The sequence below is a fragment of the Gracilinanus agilis genome, chromosome 1 (assembly GCF_016433145.1).
Source record: "Gracilinanus agilis isolate LMUSP501 chromosome 1, AgileGrace, whole genome shotgun sequence".
Lineage (NCBI taxonomy): Eukaryota > Metazoa > Chordata > Mammalia > Didelphimorphia > Didelphidae > Gracilinanus > Gracilinanus agilis.
In genome coordinates this window covers 520,113,433-520,132,407 of record NC_058130.1, presented here as the reverse complement: position 1 = coordinate 520,132,407, position 18,975 = coordinate 520,113,433, and the positions used below count along the sequence as shown (strand labels likewise).

Below are 18,975 nucleotides of genomic sequence, written 5' to 3'. Positions count from 1 at the left end.
AAATAGTTTTTAATGATTGCCTTAATTTCCCCTTCATTAGAGGTGAGGTCTCCCTTTTCATCTTTGATACTGTCAATTTGGTTTTCTTCTTTCCTTTTTTTTATTAGATTGACCAGTACTTTGTCTATTTTATCTGTTTCTTCAAAATACCAGCTTCTAGTCTTATTTATTAATTAAATAGTTCTTTTACTTTTGATTTTATTAATTTCTCCCTTGATTTTTAATATTTCTAATTTTGTTTTCATCTGGGGATTTTTAATTTGCTTGCTTTCTAGTTTTTTGAGTTGCATGCACAATTCATTAATCTCTGCCCTCCTTAATTTGATGCTTCACATTTTTTTAATTAGTTCACTTGATGTTCTCTTTTGGTCTTACAGATGAATGTTGTTATTTTTTTCTAATTCTCTAAAATAATTTTTGATGGCATGTTAGGTAAGACACTGAATAAGTAAATTAACTTAGGTATGATTGTCATTTTTATTATATTAGTTCATCCTATCCATAAGCAATTTGTGTTTTTCCATTTGTTTAGATCTAGTTTTATTTGAGTTTGTAATTGTGTTCATTCCTGTGTTTGTCTGGGCAGATAGATTCCCAAACATTTTATATTGTCTAGAGTGATTTTAAATGGAGTTTCTCTTTCTAACTCTTGCTGATAATTATTGTTGGAAATATATAGAAATGCTGATGATTTATATTGGTTCATTTTGTATCCTGCAACTTTGCCAAAATCATTGATTATTTCCACTAGTTTTTTAGTTGGTTTTCTGGGATTCTCTAAGTATCATATCATCTGCAAATAGTCAAGAGTTTAGTTTCCTTATTGCCTACTTTAATTTCTTCTCTTTCTTTTTCTTCTCTAATTGCTACTGCTAGCATTTCTAGTACATGGAATACTGTATACTATTGAAAAGATTGTAAAGAGGGGTAGGGTAGCTCAGTAACAGTGGATAGACTACCAGGCCTGGAGTCAAGAAGACCTGGGTTCAAATCTTGGCTCTGAGATTTCCAAAGTTAATGTCACTCTGAGTAAGTCACTTCACTCCAGTCACTAGCTCTTGTCACTTTTCTATCTTAGAACTGATAATAAGAGGGAGGGACAGAGTTAACTGTGTACTTAAACGTAACAAACAAATTTTTTAATAATAGAAAAGAAAGCATTGGGATGCAGAGTGGGGGGGAAATACGTTACCTTTTCATTATTACAATCTTCCAAGGTATTTTGCTTGCTTAAATAAATGTAATTTAATTATATAATTTACATTAAGATGTTAGTGGATGTTAATAGACTAATGTGTTAGTATTCCTGAGTAACACAATTATATTTTAAAGGAGCTTTATAAGCAATGGTTTCACCCCTACTCCTGCTTTCTCCCCTATTCCCCCCAAAAATTGATACTAAGATAGAAGGTAAAGGTTAAAACAAAGATAAGAAAATATTGTAAAAAACTAGAGTACCTTGTCAGGCTACATAGCCTAACCTGATAAAGGTCCCTGATTTTCTATAAGGAATTAATTAAAAAGCCATGGTCAAGATCCCATATAATGCTATACTTTAGTGCCATTTTTAAGGAGAAAACTACTAGATTGTGATAGCCACCTCACAATTACAAAGTTTCATTACTGATCTCTGCTGGATCAATTATAACTGTCTTAACATTTCTAAATATTTGTTTCCTGAAGAAAATTATAAATAATATTAGCAATATTATAATTGTAGTTGTTCAGTTGTGAAAGGTTTAGCTACTCTGATCAAGACAATGATCCATGACAACTCCAAAAGATTTTTGATTAAAAATACTCCAAAGAGAGATCTGATGAACTTTGAATGAAGATTGAAACTTATTTTCTTCATTTTCCTTCTTTCTTGCTTTTTTATTCTTATATCACATATGAAAATTCATTTTGCATGATTTTTATGTATAATTGATATAGCTTGATTCCTCAATGATTGGAATTCAGTTTTTAAAAATGAATTCTCAAAATAAACAAATGAATTAATTAATAGAAAACAATTTTCTTGAAATCAGCATTTAATTTCTAGTCTGGTACATCTGTTTTGGTAGGAAAATGCTTCACTTCCTTTTCTTGGTTTTTTAAATAATGCTTTCATGTATTCTTTTCAATACACATTTCAGGTGCCACCCTTTTCAGAAAACCTAATCTGACTTTCATTCTCTTCTCTCCTTAACTGTTGTGGTTCAGTCCTTTTAGTTGTTAGACTCTTCATGACTCTATTTTGGGTTTTCTTTGCCAAGATACTTGAGTGATTTGCCATTTCCTTTTGAAGCTTATTTTATAGATGAAGCGGGTTAAATTACTTAACCATAGTCATAAACGTTGTAGTTATTTGAGGCCAGATCTGAACTGAGGTCTTCCTGATTCCAATCTAATTGCTCTTATCTAATGGGGCACTTAGCTGTTCCACTTTCATTTTTTACCTTCCATTATTTTCTGTTTGCATATCATTTTACTCCAGTAGAAGATAATGTCTTATAGGCCAGGAATATATTTTTACCTTTGAATCTCCAGTGGCTAATACATTGTTCTATAGTTAGTAAGTACTTAGTGACATCTTGTTTCAGTTATTCGTTTATTTATTTTTTAAAGCTTACAACAGCATATGGGAAGAAGCCAGATAATGTGAGTAACACAAGGTAAAAGATTGTTAGGGAAATAACAAAGAAAGGTCAAGTGGTCAAGTGTATTAATGGTAGGAGAAAAGGCATAATTAAATTGATTCATCAAAGAAACTTAAATCATACCAGGTATTTAAATTGTGAAATAGTTTTAAAGTATTCATATTGATATGGTAATTAGAAACTAAATTAAGGGTTTGTTTTGTCTGTTTCTTTTTGGTTTTTTTTTCCCACTAAGTATAGTCATTCTGTTGTGCTAAGAAAAATTGTTAGGATCATTGCTCCGGCTTTTAATTTTGTTTCCCAAAAATAAATTGTATACTCTTTATAAAATACTTTTTGTCCTAACCTCCAAGTGCACTCTAGCCATAAAATAGAATTGATTTTATTCCTCATTGAGCTTTTTATGCAACCAACACAGAAAACAAATTTAAAATGCTTGTGTTTCTCATCAGAAAAATAATGAGAGAGTCTTCAATGTGTTGGTTTCATATTTCAGTCAGATGGAATTACTTTGGGCTGTGGAGGTTGTATTTTTTAAGCCAATGAAAAAATTATTAAAATATTGAATGATATTGTTTAATTACATTTTTCCTAGGTATGAACTGAATTGCTAGATAGTATCACTTAAGAATTCATTTGCCCTGAAAGTCTGAACAGAGAAAACTCTTTCAAATAAGCTTGCATTCTAATGAGAGATGCATGCGATTGCATAAAGATGTATACAAAAATACGGAATAAATATAAAGAGAAAAATTACAGAGAAGTTAAATATCAGCTAGTTCAACAGGAAGAATATTAGCAGTTGGCAGTGAATAGACTCAGGGAATAGCTTTTATAACTCACATAACATAACGCTTTGTTATATGATAGGGAATCACTTAAAAATTAGGTACAGAAATGCAAATAGTTTTGTTGATCACTTAAAACATGCATTATTGCTTCTCCCATCCCAAATACGAAATTGAAATTAAACAAATTTTAGGAAAATTACTTTGGCTATATTTTCTTCACAGACTTATTTTTCAGGTACAATTAGGCATGTGCGAAAAATAAATTTGAAGGATATAAACAATTTAGCTGCTGTAGGTCAGTACTGACAATAAGATGCTACATATGCATCTTTGCTGAAGGCTGCCTCCTGCCTTCTTTGTTGTTCAGTTGAATGATTAGATTAGCATGAATCCTTTGGGTATTTTTAAAGAAATATCTGTTTGGCAAACCTTTAAGGACAGACATTTTATCCCATCATGAAACTTTTATTAGTGATAAATGTCTTCCTTATCATCAAGAAGTATTGTGCATACATGAGGAGAATTGAAAATGTTCATCAGCTGTTTATAGTATGGTGTTTTAAGAAGTATATTTCACCTAAAGACATATTTTCAATTAAAAATTTACTTTTCAATTTAATTAAGAGAAGTTTATTCAAAGGGTCTTTATTACCTCATGTGGAAGGTTTCCCTTCCTAGTTCATCCCTATGGGTGAGCTAGATTCAACTTCAAATACTCTTTTGTCAAACTTTCACATTTTAAAGATGAGAGACTTATAGTCGAGAAATACAAATGGCTTACCCAGTTTCACACAGGGAATAAGGGGAATTCTATAACTATAATCCAAAATATTTTAAAATACATAAAACACGATAGAATATAACAGAATGATAAAATTATAATTTCAACTGACCTCTTTTGATTCTAAGTTGTTTATATTCCACTGAAGCACACTGAGCTCAAGCAAACTCTAAATATCAATTCCCAAATTACCCAAATTACTCCATAGGATTCTTTCCTGTTATTCAATAATGATTTTCAACTGACCTCACCCGTATTAGAACACAGAACTTGCAAACATTTCTACAATGAGGACATTAGTAGTCATAATATTCATGCCAAATATTAATTGCAATACTCCCTCTGCTAATTAATGTACATATGGAATAAGAGGCAAGATCTCTGCTTCTCAAGTTTTTAAAGGTAATGCGGTGTATAGTGCTGAGAATGGAATCAGGGAAACCTGGGTTCAAATCCCACTTCAGACACATCCGAGGTTTATAACATTGGACAGCTTACATTCTTTCCTTTGCTTCAGTTTCTTCATCTGGACAAACAAAGCAGTTAATTTACAGTGTTCTTAGAAGGTTCAAATGAGATGTCTGTTTGTAAAATACTTTGCAAGCCTAAAAGTAAGACTTAAAATTCACCTGTCATCATAAACATTTATTTCCTTGAGGTTATATGATATGAAATCATATCTGAACAAAAGTGAAGTATATAAAGCCTGTGTATAGGGCAATGCAACTTAACAGATGTTTATTGGGGAGTACATAATCACCCTTGAAAACACAAGCAGGATAATTTCTGTCATCTAGAACTGTGCAATATATTCATTCAATACATATTTAATATTAACATAAATGTGTATATCACATATAAATGCTACATGAACAGAGACCTTTGTGATGTTGAGGCTATGATGATGAGAAGTTGATTTAATTGTTTTCTCATTTAAAAAAATTAAATATAGATAGTATAGGACAAAATAATGTGTTAGCCAAGAGTTTTCATACAGGAAAGTTATTTAGCCAATGATAATTCAAAAGTGGTCTGTTGATAAGAATTCACTTTGAGAAATTATTTGCATTGATAGCAGGAAGTTGGTTTGGTTCATAAAATACATTATAAAAATCAGTCTAATCATTCATTAAACATGCATAGATGAGATGATGTCTCTATTCTGGTTATAAAGAAAATATTAAAATAGCCCCCAACAACAAGGAGATCACATTCTATATTAGGAGACATCTAAATTAGGAGACATCTACAGAGAAAACATTACTGTATCAAGAAGGTAAGGAATTGAAACATTGTCAATAACTTTTAAAATTCATTAACTGCTCCCCACCAGAAGACCGAAATTAAATATAAAATTTTAGGTTCTTGGCTTCACAGGATTATATTTCAGGAGTGATGAGGCATGAATGAATAATAAATTAAAAAGATATAAGCAATTATTCAACATGTATAAGTAAAAGAAATATAATTATATGGAGTAAAACAAAAGTGACTTGAACAAGAGTCTAATTTTTAGAGGGCAGCTGGGTAGCTCAGTGGATTGAGAGCCAGGCCTAGAGATGGAAGGTCCTAGGTTCAAATCTAGCCTCAGACACTTCCAAGCTGTGTGACACTGGGTAAGTCACTTGACCCCCCCATTGCCTACCCTTACCACTCTTCTGCCTTGGAGCCAATACACAGTATTGAATCCAAGACGGAAGGTGAGGGTTTAAAAAAAAAGTCTAATTTTTAAAGATAAAATCTGGAACAGGCAGGTGAGTGGCACAGTGGATAGAGGGCCAAGCCTGGAGTCAGGAAGATTCATCTTCCTTAGTTTGAATCTGGCCTCAGACATTTACTTGTTATATGACTCTGGACAAGTCACTTAACTGTTTGTCTCAGTTTCATCATCTATAAAATGAGTAGGAGAAGGAATTGGCAAACCATTCCAGTATCTTCACCAAGAAAACCCCAAATGAGGTCACAAAGAGTCAGAGAGAACTGAACAAGAGCCATGGGAAGTGTGATTTCATTGGCATAAGGAGCATCCAAGTAAGGGAACATTTTTTTCTCCTGTGCTGGAGCAGCACCTTTCTCTGTAATTTATGGTACTAGACTTGCCTACACTGAGTACTTGGAAATTAAATGATTTGCCCTGGGGCACATGAGCTATATGAATCAAGGCTTTCTGGCTTCAATGGTATTTCCTTATCTACTATGTCACATTGCCTCTTTTCTATGGAGGCTTAAACTGATTCAATCAAGAGTGAACTGCCAATAATCAGACTCATCTGAAAAGTATCTATTTTTAGGTGTTCTGGAATACTTTATCTTAATTTTGGTCAAGAAAAAGCAGGCTGAGCAACATATGATGGAACCTATATAGCTATAATTCTGAAGTAAAATTTCTTTTTGGACCTCAGGGACTCTCAATTTGCTTAATGGTCCTAATAGGATCATTTGTTGTATAATTTTCATGTGATGTTTTTTTTCTGTTTTCCTTATTCATGAGTAACACATAATTTGATTAGCCTACGGTACCTTTGTAGGTAGGGATTTTTGCTTGTTTGTTTTGTTTAGGTGGAAGTGTGGATCTGTGAGAAAGTTTGAGAAGCTATAAGTAATTGTTCAATAATGAATATTACCTAACAACAGACAGATATGATTACAAGCATTAGGGTGTCCTAGAATTCAAAGGGTAGAAAAGGCCTCAGAAATCATCAGTTTTTTTTGAATAAGTGTGAATTTAAAATATCCTTAATAGCTGATCATAAAAGCAATTCATGAGCACTTCTAGCTATAGGGAGCTAACAACCTGACAGAAAAGGTAATTCCAGTTTTTAGTCAACTTTAATTGTTCATAAAAAAAAAACTTTCTTATATTGAGAAACAGTAGAACAAACATCAGTTTACTACTGACTTTTAAAAATTGGTACATTCATTTTACATGCATGTTATTATACTTTTAATTTGCAAAATTAATCCAGGATGGTTGTTATTCTTTTATTTTATCCATCCTTAGGGATTTAAAAAAATATAGATCCCTCTCTACTATCACCCTATCAATTATATAACAATTAAATAATTCAACTTTTTTTAGTGCATATGGAGGTAGATGTTTTCCTTTTTCTCTGATCATTTTAAATGGAAAAATGTGTTTCTTTGATTGGAACTATAAATAAAAAAATAAACCTTGTGATTTAAGTGCCCAAATAATATATTAAAATGGTGTCCAAAGTCTCTAATTATTTCAAGAAGGAAAAAGAATTACAAAATTTCAGAGATGGACAGGAACCCAGTGGACATCCAGAGTAATCTTTAACTGAAGAAGGAATTGCCTGCACAGAAAGTGGAACATGTGATCATCTAACGTTTACATCATTGACAATAAAGGGAGTACCACTACCTCTCAAAGAAGTCTGTCTCTCTTTGAGATCATTCAAGTGGACCAGATGATTTTCTTAGTATACATTATAATGGAAATTTAAAATCTAATACTCTTCTATACTAAAACATAGAGAAGCATCTCATATTCTTATTAGTTTAATGTTCATTGAATGACATATCTGAGTATATATCTCTTCATTTAAAATTGTCATCCTTCTAATTTAACAGTAGTGGCCATTTCTTTGCTTAATCTCATATGAACCAGAATAGAATAATGCCTTGTACAACATTTCACAAGAAGAAAGAGTTATGAGAAAAAATGTTTTAAAATAAGCTTATTTATTTTTATATATCCCTCTTTTAAAATTTTATGTTCCAAATTTTCTTTCCTCAATCCTTTTCCCCTCATGCATTGAGAATGCAAGCAATGTGTTACTCATTATACATATGAAATCATGCAAAATATATTTACATAATAGCACATTGCAAAAAAAAGAAGAAAAAGAAAGTGACAAAAATATACTTCAATCTTCTCTCAGAGTTCATTGTTCTCTCTATGGAGATGGATATAATTTTTCATTTCAAGTCCTTTGAAATCATCATAGATATTTGTATTGATCAAATTACTTAAGCCTTTCACAGTTGTTCATTGTTAACACTATTGCTTTTAGTGTGTAGTATTCTTTTGGTTCTGCTTGCTTCCCTTTGCATTAATTCATATAAGGATTTCCAGTTTTTTTCTGAGGCTATCTCCTTTGTCATTTCTTACAATACAATAATATTCCATCACAATCATAGGCCATAGCTTGCTTAGTTATTCAACAACTAATAAATATCCCCCTATATCCAATTCTTTGCCAGAACAACAACAAAAAGACAACTATACTACTATAATTATTTTGTAAATATGTATTCTTTTCCTTTTTTAATCTTTAGACTTGGGAGTAGAATTGCTGGTTTTTAGATCAGTTCATAGTTCCACAAATAATATATAGGTATACATATTTTTCTACATCCCCCTCCAGAATTTGATATTTTCCTTTTCTGTCATGTTAAATAATCTGATAGGTATAATATGGTACATCAAAGTTGTTTAATTTGCATTTCCATTACTGGAATATTATGCAAAGTATTCATATGTTCTTATATCTGAATCTATAGAAGGAACCTCCATGGCAAATCATCTAGTCCAACTCTAGAACCTATTTTATTACAGTGAACAAAATTGAGGCCCAGGGACTAAGAATTTCGTGAGGTAAAACCAAGATCCTTTGGCTCTAGATCTAGTGAACTTTGTAATATACCATATTGCCTTTGAAATCATGTGAAAATTTCTTCCACATGAGAATGGAATATTTGTCCATAAAAGACATATATGTATATATATATATATATAATCTTCCTTTCTATTTACTAAGGTAATAATGCTATAGCAGTTTTACATCTAAGATCCACAACTGTCCTAAAATTTATACTCCTATAATTTCTGGGGAACTGAGAATTTAAGTGACATTACCAGGGTCTCACAACCAATCTGAATCTTAAATAGTCAGACTTATGACATAACCCCAAGTATCTTGACTTGAAAAGCAGAAATATATTTTCATTAAGTAATAGTGCCTTTCTATTGACATATAGTAGGTACTTTAAAATGTCTGTTAAATCAAAATGAAAAACAGGTCTTTCTAAAGCACCATTAGAGTATTGGAATAGGCAAGTGGATCAGACTGGTGCCAAAGAGGAAATAAACATAACAGGAGACACACTCACACCCTACAATGGAAAGGACTGAATAGATTCACTGAATAAGCACACAGGGGTCTGGGGAATGGGTAGTGACAATGAAATACACCAAGCTCTGTAACTGACAGTTGGCAGTTTAACTGACCACAAAAACCAACTGGGGACAACAACTTAATGTGAGTTCTATTGGTCTAGAGGAAGAATAACAAGAAGTGTATAAAACAAAGTTTTAATGTTTTTAAGGTAAGGAAAGTGGAAAAGCTAAACTTGGCTGCAGTGGGGTGGGCATGGCACAGCTGGGAAGCCCTGGCTGGGAAACCCCAACTGGGAACTTGTTCTGCAGGGGATCTGAGGCTAGATTCTGGAGGTCCCTTTGTGGTCGCCAAAGTGTTAGTTTTAAAATTAATATTCAATGCATCCAAAGTATGATATTTCTAAGGATTTATTAAAACGCAGGGAAACAGTCCCAACTCACCCTTCATCAAGCCGCCTATGGTGCCAAAAGACCCTGTGACCATGCCAAAAAAACCTATTTCAATACAGCCTGCAAAAACTAACAACCTGGGGCAGCTGGGTAGCTCAGTGGAGTGAGAGTCAGGCCTAGAGACAGGAGGTCCTGGGTTCAAACCCAACCTCAGCCACTTTCCAGCTGTGTGACTCTGGGCAAGTCACTTGACCCCCATTGCCCACCCTTACCATTCTTCCACCTATGAGACAATACACCAAAGTACAAGGGTTTAAAGAAAAAAAAAACTAACAACCAATAAGAAAAAGCTTAAGGAATTATGGATATGGTAAAAGGGAGTTTGGGTAATGTAGTTTCAGGGGGTAAAAGGTCTTTTCAACTTTACACTATTTTCTAACTATCAGAGAAGCACCAACTGTCAATGGAATGTTAAGAATTTTTCTGACTTCTCTGCTATACTAAATACAGACAAGCAGGCAACCCTGGCTGAGGCTTGAGAGGGCTAGGTGATTGGGATCTCACAACACTGGTCCAACACTGATCCTTTGATGATTTCAGGACACAACAAAATTCTTGATCATTAAATAATCCAGTAATCACTAGGGAGGAAAGGCTATCTGCCAGTTGTCCACCAACTACAGATTTGAAACCTTCACTCAACCTAGGATAGATATCTTGCTAGATAATCTCTCTTATCTCCTTTGCAATACCCCAAATCCACAGCTTGTAGAGGTTCAGGTGGGCTGGATAACATCTCCACACTCTTTCTTCCAGCACAGCCAAAATCATTCTCTCCCAACTCAAACCTCCCTGCATTCCATATTAGAATGTCCATGGTCAAGCAAAGGGTTTTGCTTTGCATTGCCTGCTTTCTATCTTAACTTCATTATTGCTAACCTATAATCTACATATAATAGTGTGACTACAAAAATTCGTTTTGATTTTAACCAGATCTATAGTTAGAAATACTCCATTTATTTTAGTTCTACATGTTGTCCATACTATATGATTGCTTGGACAATTTTACAAACCAGGCAAATAGATCTTTTGGTACATGGTATAAAAAGTAGCTAAATAAATTTTTCATTCAAAAAACATTATGGTTTGGGTGCCATCTAGAAACTACAGACCTTTGCACACTATTAGCAATAATTCTTGTTGAAGGGTTATTAATCAAATGATTTGATATCCTCATAGGCAGAATGTGAATACATTAAGACATTTGTTTCCTGAGTTCTAAGTGTTCTACATTAGCCCATCTTTAGGCCTTATTTGGACTCCAGGGCTGGGAAAGAATCATAAGGTGCTATGAACACTTATGGATTCTAAAATGTTACTTCTGAAAGAGGGAGAGGAAAATTATTTTAACTGGGAAATAATGATGTTATGATGGTATATTAAGCACCTTGAATTTTTTGTAGGAATGATTTTGTATAAATCTATATATCTAGCAATAAACTTGTTTGTCTCCAGCAACAGAGAATCACAGAATATGAAAGATGGAAGAGCCCCAAAAAACTATCTAATCCAACTCATACATTAAAAAGATTCCTCATTAAACAGACCTCACAAGCGGTCATACTTCTTATCTGCTCACCAGTAAATCTTCTTAGCCTAGAAAATAGGAGATTATTAGATGACTTACCCTTTCCCTCAAAATCACTCTTCTTTCCTTTGCAACAGGCATCACCATTCTTCCAGGCACCCAGTTTCAGTCACATCCATTGCTAATCCTTATTTTTTCTCTCTTGTTGCCTCTCTGTTTCTATGTCTCTCAGTCTCTGTCTGTCTGTCCCCCTCCAATCATTGTTTAATTTTTTTCATTTCTACCTCTAAAACATCTTTTGCAATGAGCCCTTTCTCGACACTTCATAGCCATTGCCTTATTTCAGGGTCTCCTAATCTTTTGCATGGGTGGTTAAAAAAGCCTCATAATGGGCATTTCTGTCTCAGTTCTTTCCTGTCTCCTATTTATCCTTGAAGCACATAATAAAATACTATTTATAAAGTGCTAGTAAAACATATGTCTCCTCTACTAAATAAATTGCAGTAACTCCATACTGCTTCTAGAGTCAAGTATAATGTATCAAAGCATGAACTTGAATTCAGGTTGATCAAATTCTGAGTTCAGAACTTTATCAAAGATCAATTAATCAATAAACTACTATTTATATTTCATGCTAGTCATTGTATTAAACTTACACTCTCACATGATATTACCCCTTCCTGCATTTATCATGGTAAATAATTAGTAATAATAAGTTAGGATTGTATGTAAATCTCATTGCCATTAACAGCCGATGAATTTTCTCCAAAATGTATTTGAAATTCATTCCTCTGCCATTAGGGATGAGAGGAAAGAGAGAGGAAAAATTTTTTTAATATTTCCCATAGAACTCTCGATTGGTCAACCATCAAATTATTGCTTTGTTCACCTTCAGAAAAAACAGTTGGTAGCAGTTCATATTTTACCTAAGACTAGCTATTACATTTTTCATAACTTTTAAATGATTACCTAATGGACCATATGTTATATAATATGCCTTTGAGAGTTAGACCAAGCAGCATGCCCTCATTCAAAGACCAAAAGCATTCAGGTGCAGTACTAAACAGTACCAATAAGGACAAATTATTATGGTACAGACTCAGCATATTTACTTTTTTTTAAATGACAAAATGCTATCCCCTCACATTAAATTTGGGAGATGTAATTGTTTTTACTGGGTATGAAGAAGTTTTTCTGTTCTCCCTTTGTCTGCCCTCACTCTGTAATGTAACAAAATATGAAAGAAAAAGTTTCCTGATTTCTGTTTTAGAGGGGAAGAAAAGCAAGTGGAGATCTGCTTATGCTAGAGTAAATTGACTCTGTAGTTAGATTTCAAAGTAATTTTGGTACCTTGTGATTATAGAATGTAATTGAAATTTGCTAGAACCTTTGAGAGATTGGTTGGATTTTAGGTCACAAAGAATCTCAGGAGGATTAATGCTTTTGATAATTTATTCTATATTTTAAGCTCCTCAAATACAACTGTATTCTCAAAAAAGTAGATATTCTCTCCAAAGTGTTGATTAAGAACCATCCTGTGTTAATTTTGCCTGTACTCCCTTAAGTTATGTGGTTAACGATATAAAGCTAAAAAGGAGTTTAAAGAGTATCCACTTCAACACCCTCTGCCCATTTTATGTTACAGAAAAGGAAGTTAACATTCTTAGGTTCACACAGATAGTAATAATCTGAAAGTTGAACTCCTGTTTTTCTTACTTGAAGTCTAGAGATTTGTAAAACACTGCCTCTTTACTTAATGACCTGAAAAAATGGACTGCGGAAAAGGGAAAAGTTTCTGGTTTATTATTAATAATAATAATATAAACAAAAATAATAATAGCTAGCAGTTATGTAATATTTTAGAGTTTACATATAGCTTTTAAAAGGTTTTCTCATTTTATCCTCATAATTCTGAGAGGTAGATGCTATTACTGGTTTTACAAATGGGAAAACTCAGGCAGATTGGGGTTATGTGACTTGTTGAGGGTCACACATCTAGTAAGTATCTGTGGTTAGATTTGTCTTACTGACTCCATTTTAGTTGTCTGGTCAACCTAGAGACCTCATTCTTCATTGGGTGTGTGTGTGTGTGTGTGCGCGTGTGTGTGTATGTGTGTGTATGTATGTATATATACACATATATATATGCATGTGTTTGTCTTGGACAGGTATTGCAAATAGAAAATGACTTAGAACTAGAGCAATTCAAGAAGTAGAAAACAAATCATTTGCCTTTGTAGAAAATCCTTAATATATCTAAACCTCTTCTTAAACATGAAATGTCTTCTTTTTAATACCAATTTTGCACAAAGATGTTTAAATATTTGTGAAAGATGAAATACCTATAGTCTCAAAGAAAATGAGTAGTTGTAGGAGGACAATGGAAAGGCTTATCCTTCACAGACTAAAATATGATTGACTGCAACCCATAACAAAAAAATTATAGAGAAACTAAGTAAAATATGTTAGGAAAGATATTGTACTATTTAAAAATACATTTAATGACTTTCAAGAATGTACTTCCATGGGTTTCTGCTACATATTATAATCATAAAGCAAACTGCCATAAGGTAAAATCTGACTGAGGTCTATAACCAGCATATACCTTCTCTACTTTGGACATTATTGGGTAAAATTCAAATGAACTGGTAAATAAAAGTGACAGAAAAATGAAATTAATGTCTTGATCCAACTTATGCTCCATTCAAAGTTGGACCTGTCTAGAAGCCTAGTTCGTCAGATCCATGGAGTTGTTTGGATTAGTCACTTATACTTTCTATAAGCTGCCTTCCACATTGTAAAAGTGAACAACTTACCTTCAGGCATCTTTAGCTCAGTGGCATATCACTTAACAGACTAATCATAGCTAGGGAATCCCACTTTTAAAGAATTTACTTGATGATCAGTAAATGTTACTATGCAATTCTTCCTGCCCATGTAATCTTATGCATTTTTTTTGCCAAAAAAAACACCTGTATCTACCTCAAAAAAGCCCTAAATTATATTTTTCAGGAATTTGTTAGAGAATTATAGCATTACCAAAGGAAAATGGTCACATAAGTGTTGAGTAACAAAGTAATAAGTAATTGGTTTTTTTCTACTTACTCATCATCTTTTCTCATAGAGATATTTAGTATTTCAAGACAGATGTATCAGATTGCATTTTTAAATGACACCTAATTAAAGTGATATTTATTTCTTAAAAATAATGCATTGTCATCTGAAGTATTAGAGTTTTGTTTTAAGGTATTTGTAAAGTTGGGGGTATGCTTAGTCCAAAAACTGCAAAAGTAATGAAATCAATAGATATTATGACAAATAGTCGCATTTTTGTGTATGAGCTACCATGAAATGTGTTACTCTGCAATTAAGATGATATGATTTACTTTTCCTTCACATTCTATAATGTCATTTTTTAAAAGAGAAAATATTAGTTTTTCTTTTCATTTGATATTACTTTTATTGACCTATACCTGTTTGCATTTTTGTTTGTTTTTTTCTTTAGGCTGTACTTTGGAGATATAAGTTTTCTCAGCTTAAAGGTTCTTCAGATGACGGCAAAAGCAAAATCAAATTTTTGTTTCAGAATCCAGATACTAAGCAGATTGAAGCAAAGGTAAAAGCAAGACCTCTATCCTATTATCCAACTATAATTATATTAATAGCAATAGGAAGTAGGAAAAAATGAGTGAATTGATGAGGTCAAATGCATATTGGTGTTCCAATCTCTTGTGATTGTACATAATGCCCCAAGTGTGGGTTAATTTCAGGATTCTCTAGGGTTTTTGTTTTGTAAAACCAAAAGCAAAAGAAAAAATAAGAAAAAAAAAAAAAAAGAAAACCAGCAGTGAGAAAAAGTTCATACATGTATTTATTGTCTAGTTTTATAAGTTCCATGCAGATTAGGCTACAAAAATTTGTTATAATGTAAACCAGTGATGGGCAAATTATGACCCACTGGCCAGATGCAGACCCCCTGAAATGTTCGATACTGCCAGCGCCATTATTCCTAATCTTATGAATACAATGAGTAGAATACAATACAATGAAACTTTGAAAGAGTTGCCTTAGAAACAGACTGACAGATGAACATTTCCTTTCCTTTGGTCCCCTCTTTAAAAAAGTTTTTCCATCACTGATATAAACTATTCCATCAATCATTTTATCATTGGTAATGAAATACTCCTCCTTGGAGTAAGAAAGTAAAATTCCATTGGGGAAATGATAACAGAATTGTAAAAGAAAAATCATTAAAATTAAAATTTCATATTTTGCATGTTTAGGCTTATTCAAGGCATGTTCTTAATTTTATTTATTTATTACTCTATGCTCCCTTATTAGTAATAGTCAACATCTAGAGATAAGCAAGAATTTAGTTTTGATCCTATTTTTCCAAACGTATTTCCCCCATCATTTTTATTATAATACATGTAATAAGTCCCTTGCTAGGAATTCAGGGGCTCCAGATATTACCATTGAGCTCAAGATATTCTAAAACATGTTACAACATATTACACTATTTCCAGAACTCACATTGATATCACCATGTTGTACAACCTTGAAAGCATTTTTCCCACAATAACAAAAAAAAAAAAGGCAAACCATTAGAAGACTTTCCCATGGAACCATCTGGATTTGGTCTTTCAAATATACCTCGTAAGAATTCAGAAACAGTACAAAATAGAGGAAAGAAATTCTTTTTTTTAACCAGAACAACTACTGAGGTTGAGTCACTTTGGTATTTGTACATCTAAGATGTAGTCATTTTCAAAAATGGTTGTCTTCATGTGGGTTAAAAGATTATGTTAGCTAAAGGTATGTAACGTTATATGTAACGGGGAGTGCTATATGTCAGTGTTTTATTCCTTTTATTCTATTGGGGGTTTGTTTATTTTAAGTTCATAGAGCTACATGCTGCAGGGACATTTTAGAATGGATAGAGTAGTTTTATGGCAATAAAGGGCTATGCCCCTCATCGTTTTTTATTTATTTGAAGTAAAGAACAAACAAAATACAATTCCACAGTAGAGATATGTTTTTAAAAGTTCACTATATAGAAATGTATTGGAAAATACATCAGAAAGATAAGAAGACACTGATTTAGACATTATTACTAAGTAATAAAAGTGTAAATGGTTCCATGTTTAATGAAATTTCTAATTTTCTTTTGTTTTTGTTGGGGGGTAATACATATAGTTGTGAGAAGATAGAGGAATTCAAACTATGTTATTTTTATTTTATTGATTTAATATTGAATAATTTGCATTCTTATCAGACTCAGTAGTTCTATCCATTCTGACCATACTAATAATGGTTATTTAGTATGAAAGAAATAATTGTCAGTGAATTAATTAGCAACGTCTATAGAAAATCAACCAATTAACAAGTATTGTAATTTAACTTCCTTTAGCCTATTCTTCAAATTTCCTTCAATATATTTTTCCTATTGTATTGCTTTATATACTAAATAAATAGTATGTATAATATATATGCAAAAACAAGTTATATACGCATATATACATAGCATAATCTCTAGCATTTATATATGAGATAATGGATGTTTTTTCTTCAAACAGTGTTATTGGGAAACCCAAATGTTTACTTATTTATACATATTAGTTCTTTGCTTTAGTCAGATATTTTGGAAGAGGAAGATCAAACGCTAGACAATGTTTTTAATTGAGACAAAATTTTTCCATACTAAGTTGCCATGACCATCTACTAAAGCACATATTAAGGAAATATCATTTTATCACATTTTTGCATCGTTAATAGAAATGGATGCTTTGAAAGAGCAAAAGTAATTATATATCTATTATTATAAAATATACTGTTTTGTTATGAAAATAATTCATTATATCTGATGGACTATAAGTTCCTTGAATGAGAGTACTGGTTGACTGTTTTCTTTCTATCCCCTTCTCCTAGCACCAGGACTACCACATTTAATTAATACTTGAGGGATGCTTGTTAATTCATTTATAATTTTCCTAATGTTGACTCATCATAAACCTAATCTCTTTGCAGTGAATAATTTGGTGAAAATATTTTTATTCACTAAAATTGTATTCTATACATTATATAAATAAATATTGATAATGTCTTATAATATCCTTTTTCTCTTTTCTTTGTGATTTGGATAATATTATCTTTCCCATGGTAGCAGTAATGTTACAATATTTTTTATACATTTTTCTGAAAACATTGTGAGGGATGAAACTTGTTTTTCTTCAAAATTTTGATAGAATTCATCTGAACACATTTCCCCCCTTGGCCAATCATTTGTGGTTCATTCAATTTGTTTATTTGGTGATATAATTCAGATTATTTATTTCCTTTTTTTGTTATGTTTTCCACATTTTGTAGCTATAAATCCATTTCATTGAAATTCTGAGTTTTGAATGTATATCATTGATAACAGGATGATAATTTTCTACAATTTCTCTCATTCATTAAGAATTCTCTTCTTTTTGATTTAAGTGATGTGGCTTTCTATCAGGTTAGGTAAAAATATTGGTAATTTCTAAAAGAATTCACATTTGTTTATTAATTTTTTCTACTTTTTCAAAATCTCCAATTTCTCCTTCACTAGAGATTATTACTTGGTAGAATTTGTAATTTTTTCAAAAAATTAAAAATTAAAATTAGATCTCAATTCATTTGTCCTTGTTTTCTTTACATCATAAAAGATACTGTTTTGATATTTTCTTTTGAGTAATGACTTAGCAATATTCTACAAATTTAGATATATTGACTCATTTTTATGATTTCAATTGATATGAATATTAATTGAATTAATGTCCTGGTCTTTGGACATTAACATACTTAAGATAATAGTATTTAATCTATAATAAATCAATATTCTCTGTATTTTCCTTATTTGTCACATTTAACAAAAAATACTATAGTGTTCTTGAAAAATATTTTCAACTTTCCAGTATTTATTAATGAGTTCATCATGTACTAACATGATTAATTTTCTAAAAATGAGTTTGCACTAAATATTTATTAATACTCATTAATAATCTTCATGCCTTTCATCAAGATATAATTACCTCCTTATCTCTTTTAATTGGTTATATTTTTCCTTTAGCTTTGTCTGAGATCACAATTGTTACTCCTGCCTTTTTTGTCTCAGTTGCAAACCAGTAAATTCTGCTCCATCCCTTCACCTTTACCCTGTGTATGTCGATCTGCCTCAAGTGTGTTTCTCGTAGACAACATATGTTAAGATTCTCATTTTTCATCCATTCTACTATCTGCTTCCTTTTTATTGGTGAGTCCATCTCATTCACATTCACAGTTATGATTTCTGTCTGTGTATTTCCCATAATTTCGACTTCCTTCTTTGATTCTGCCTTTATTCTTATACTTCTTACTCTCCCCTCCAACTTTTCACTTTTAGTCAGCTACTCCTTTTTCCCCTCCCTAATGTTGCTTCCCTTCCCATCACCTCCCCTCTTACTGTTTCCCCTCTTGCTATATTGCCTTTAAAACTATCCCCCTCCTTCTCCCTCCCTTAAATTGCTTCCATCCCTATCAACCTTTATTACCTTTCTACTTCTCTATAGGGCACAATATAATTCTCTGCCCCAATGGATCTGAATGTTCTTCCCTCTTTGAGTCAATTTCAATGCTTG

General features: G+C 32.1%; 1 protein-coding gene across 1 annotated transcript in view; it reads left to right on the top strand.

Annotated features, from left to right (window-relative positions):
• SNTG1 (syntrophin gamma 1) overlaps positions 1 to 18,975 on the top strand; it is a 504,168-nt gene that overhangs the window by 452,042 nt on the left and 33,151 nt on the right. Inside the window, exon 16 of the mRNA XM_044682770.1 lies at positions 14,841 to 14,951. Within this exon, the coding sequence (XP_044538705.1) occupies positions 14,841 to 14,951 (111 nt within the window). The remainder of the gene's footprint in view (positions 1 to 14,840; positions 14,952 to 18,975) is intronic.